The following is a 4544-nucleotide window of genomic DNA, read 5'->3' on the forward strand; positions in this document are numbered from 1 at the left end:
GTAGCTGTGCACCACCCCTTAATGCACGTCCCTGTTTAGCTCTCGGTGTTTTTACTACTGGGCATTGAAAGGTTTGGAAACTGAAATCCTCCGACCTGGTCTGAAGGGGCAGCCACTAGCACAGGGCTCAGCAAAGTGCCAGAAACACCTACAACTTTGACTTGTAAGATGTTGGCGTGCCAGGGGTGCGCGGGGGAATGCGAGGGGCCCGATCTTGTTGTGGCAGCACAGCCCCAGCCTCTTCCCCATCTGCCCTGAGGTGCCAAGCAAAATGCCGTAGCATGCCACGCTCTGGCACCCGTGCCGGGCGTTGCCTACCCCTGCACTAGCGGATGAATATGTTGCTGTGATACTGTCAGCTCAATTTGTTCCTCAGGAGCTGAATAAGCAGCAGCACTCAGTCCAGGGCCTGGATGTCTCAGGCCGGCAGTGCTGTGCAGCAGAGCTTTTGCCTGCAGGGTGCCAGCCGAAGCCTTTTTTTTGTTTCTCCGCAGAACAGATGCAGGGGGAGCTGGAGCAATGCAAAATTCCTCTCCTGGTCCTGCCAACGTGTGCTCCTATGGCATTTTTGCTAAGCCGTGGTTTGCTGTACAGCTGCTCTCCCCCCAGGGAACCCACTCAGAGCAGCTGTTCCTCTGAGCACAGGTGGTCCACGCTGGAAGCCCAGGACATATAACAAACCAATGGATCATTTGCCTCTGAATAATGCCCCCGTGGCATCGTGCTTTGAATAGCGGTATAGTCTTGGCAGTCTGTGGAGTCCAGCACATCGTGGCTGCCATTTTGGATTCCCTCCATTTGAGGAAATAACACTTTCCCCAGGCGTGCGGGAGGCCATAAAAGGTTCATTTGAGTTCTGAAATGCTTCTGTAGGCACAGATGCTTTGTGGGATCCATGACTGGGGCATAATCCATTTCCATTGCTTTACCTTTATGATTCAGCATTCCCGAAATCAATACCTCAACACACTTAAAGAGGAACGTTAGAGAGAGAAAAATCAATTTCCACCTGAAACAAACTTAGCAGAGCTGATTTTGCTTTGAGTTACTCAATGCAACCAGATTCTTATCAGCCGCAGCAGACCTGGTTTGAATGCTAGCTGCAGGAAATGACACCATGCTGTTCGCAGTGCAATTCAGAGGTGTGACTGCAGCTCACATAAACTTACTTGAGCTAGATTTGAACTAGCAAATAGCAGATAATGGCAGCGACATGGAGCTCAGCCTGGGCTGTCCACCCAAGCGTTTATCCCAAGGTCCTGGATGGGTTTTGCAGGCTACACTGAAACCCATGTTGTCAGTGGCTGCAACACTCTCAGGACCTTGACAGATAGCTTAGAGCCAGCTCAAGTGCATCTACGCAAAGTGAGGATCACGGTGTAGACATGCTGCAATGAAACACAGCAGAAGTGAGAGAAACTAATTGGTTGGTTAAATTCCTGTGGTCAGAGTAACAACGGAGAGCAGACACGATAGCAGGAATCCATGGGACTGGGATATATTTGTTCCTTCAAATATGTGATATTTTAGAAACGCAAATGGCATGTTTATTTAATGGAGTGGAAGGCAACTGTGCTGTTAGCATCATGAATCAGTGTGATGCAGCTACCCAATGAACCTGCATACAGCGAGGAGCCAGGACCCAAAAAACATCTCTTCAGCTCCAAAAACAATTCAAGCTCTTACCTTTGAAGAAGACAATTTTGTGGTCATTGGTTCTCTCATACACGGCATCCACGCTGTCTAAATTGAGAGGCAAACCCCGCCAGAAACGGTGGATCTGAGCTGGCTGGAGGGAGACCAGGTGCTTATTACGAGTCAGTCTCCAGAAGTACTTGCCTAGATGAACACAGACAGGAGGAAAGACTCAGATGCCTCATTATGGAGGTGTGGGCCGAGTCAGGAATTAGTGGAAAACAAAACACCCGAGATGGCAAACAAAAACGCTTGAGTTTCCAAACCCAAGAACCCAACAGTCAGATGCATCTTTATAAGCCTGGCAGAGCACTAGGGAGAAATCTGCTCCAACTCCCTGGAAGGCTTCGGGGCTCTGCATTGCAGCCACCATCCTTCTGACCGAAGAACGAAGCTCGTACAGCTGAGAGCATCTCCGAGAATCAATGAAATAACATTCTGTTGGGAGACACTTTCTCTCCTTCCCCGCTACCTTTGCATGACTGTCTCTCGGTCACCTTGCTCCTGCAACTCCCGTCCCTGCTAGATATTACTGGAGACCGGAGATTGCTAAAGAAGCTGAAGCCAGACTAGCTCAGACCATGGACTAAGCACGCAAGGAGGTTAAAACCCTCTGAGGACTCCCAAGTGCATGGAGATCTCTGCTCTCCCCACAGCATAGGGGAAAAACAGAAGAGGGGAAGGAAGCGGGGAAGAAGGAAGCAGCAAAGAGGAATGTGGAGATGCATCGCGTACAGTCCAAAGGCCTGTAAAAAAGGTGGCCTCCTGCAGCCCCCAAATGCTACAATGGGCCAAATTTTTTGGGGACAGCTCAAGCAAACTCTGAAACTCCACTCATTTACGCCCATGGAGAATTAGCTTGGAGGTGTTTACCCTCACTAAAAAAGAAGCAAACTGGCTGTGCTGAGCGGAGGGAGGGGATGAACATAAGGCCAGGATTTTCAGAAGACCCTTCAGGAATTTTGATGGGAAATTAGGAGCCAGCAGCCATGGGATTCCCAGCTGGAGTTTCTGTGGTCCTGCAGCACGTTTCACAACTGCATTTCCCCACTGACATCTCTCTCCAGAGTGCGAGCTGGAGAGGAGGGAGCAGCCCGAGTGCCTACCCTCTCTCACGTTCTTCTCATCTCTGCTGTTCCCGGGGCCTGCCAGATATTACTATGAGGTTATTTACACTGGGTTTTGCAAAGCTGAGCTCCCAGGAGAGGCGTGAGCAACCCGAAGCACAAGATGCTTCCTCAGATTTGCATTCAAGACGCTCAGCTCTTTTTCTACGGAGCCGGCAGATTGTGACACCACCTTTCAAAATTTCATGGAAATTAGATGTTGGCTTAATAATGCAGGAGGCAAAATTCCAGCACTTAAACATCTGCAGAGTATATATGTGTGTGTGTGTGTGGGGGGGGGGGGGGGGGGTATTATAATTAAAAGGATTTATATCATCCGCTTGTTCTTCTGCTCGGTTTTGCATATTTGCTCTATCTGACTGAAACCTATGTATGAATAATACATTCAAACGCATGAGGAATTGCCATAATTACCAATTCTTTTTAAGATCGTTAAAAAAACCCAACCTCCTTGCATTCTAATTGTGAGACCACAGTACATTTATGGAAACGTATGTAATTAAATAAAGATGTTCTTTGCATTTCTGATGAGGCTTGCATGAGAAAAGACCAGATTTCCATCAAATTGAGAAGAAATACAGCTTGGCAGAATTGCTTCTTTAGTGGATATGGATCTCATGTTAAAAGTACTCGTTGCTAATTCGCCCCGTTACTCTGCAATTTAGCAGCTCTTTTTTCCTCGGCAGGTATACCAACTAGTTTTCAAACTGAATTCAACGTCAGGAATAGGCTCGTTGCTTTGACAGGCTATCACCAACAGCAGACGTACAGCAATTGGGGTAGTAGTGAATTCAGAAGCCAGTGGCTCTCTGGGGTCCACAAGCATGCTGTCATTTCACTCCGGCCAAATATGCCTGCCAAAGTACTGGAGTTATTGGACTACCCACTGACCCACGTGCAGATTCTTGGGTAAGAGCTGTAATTACTCTACAACATAAAGCCACGTTCATTTAAAGTTAAAAAGTTTGATGCAAAACTGGGGCAAACCTGGTGATGAAAAGACTTGCCTTCCTGCACTCCTTCATTATAAACGGGTGATGGCTTAATGCCACTTGTGATATTGGTGGCATGGTGGTTTTGATTCCAGCTGTGCAACGTTCTTCGGATTGAAGTGCCCCTGGCAAGACCACTGCAAGCCCTGCACACGCATGCCTGAGCCCAAGTTTGATAATTTAGGCTGCCTGACATGAGACACCTAAAATCAAAGCTTCCTGACTTTCAGAAGTGTTGAGACGGCACAGCTCCGCTGCAGTCAAGAGGAACAACAGGTTTTAGTCCTCCGGGGCAACTAAAGATGTACGTTCTCTTTGAACTGTGCCAGTGGGAGGGCTTGTGGAACAATCTGCCTGGTCCAGCCTGCTGTTGTTTTTCCTGGTTCACAGCACTGGTAGGCAGCACTTTGTAAGGGGAACTGAAATCACTTATTGCTTCACCTTGCGGTGAGCATCCAAACATTCATAGATTCATAGATGTTAGGGTCGGAAGGGACCTCAATAGATCAAGTCCGACCCCCTGCATAGGCAGGAAAGAGGGCTGGGTCTAGATGACCCCAGCTTGATGCCTATCTAACCTCCTCTTGAAGACCCCCAGGGTAGAGGAGAGCACCACCTCCCTTGGGAGCCCGTTCCAGACCTTGGCCACTCGAACTGTGAAGAAGTTCTTCCTAATGTCCAGTCTAAATCTGCTCTCTGCTAGCTTGTGGCCATTATTTCTTGTAACCCC

General features: G+C 48.3%; 1 protein-coding gene across 1 annotated transcript in view; it reads right to left on the bottom strand.

The window, feature by feature from the left end:
- The window catches only part of MMP17 (matrix metallopeptidase 17), an 87472-nt gene that overhangs the window by 11037 nt on the left and 71891 nt on the right, over positions 1-4544 (bottom strand). Inside the window, exon 8 of the mRNA XM_006017075.2 lies at positions 1687-1839. Coding sequence (XP_006017137.1) covers positions 1687-1839 — 153 coding nt within the window. The remainder of the gene's footprint in view (positions 1-1686; positions 1840-4544) is intronic.

This window comes from Alligator sinensis, unplaced genomic scaffold (assembly GCF_000455745.1).
Source record: "Alligator sinensis unplaced genomic scaffold, ASM45574v1 scaffold628_1, whole genome shotgun sequence".
NCBI lineage: Eukaryota > Metazoa > Chordata > Crocodylia > Alligatoridae > Alligator > Alligator sinensis.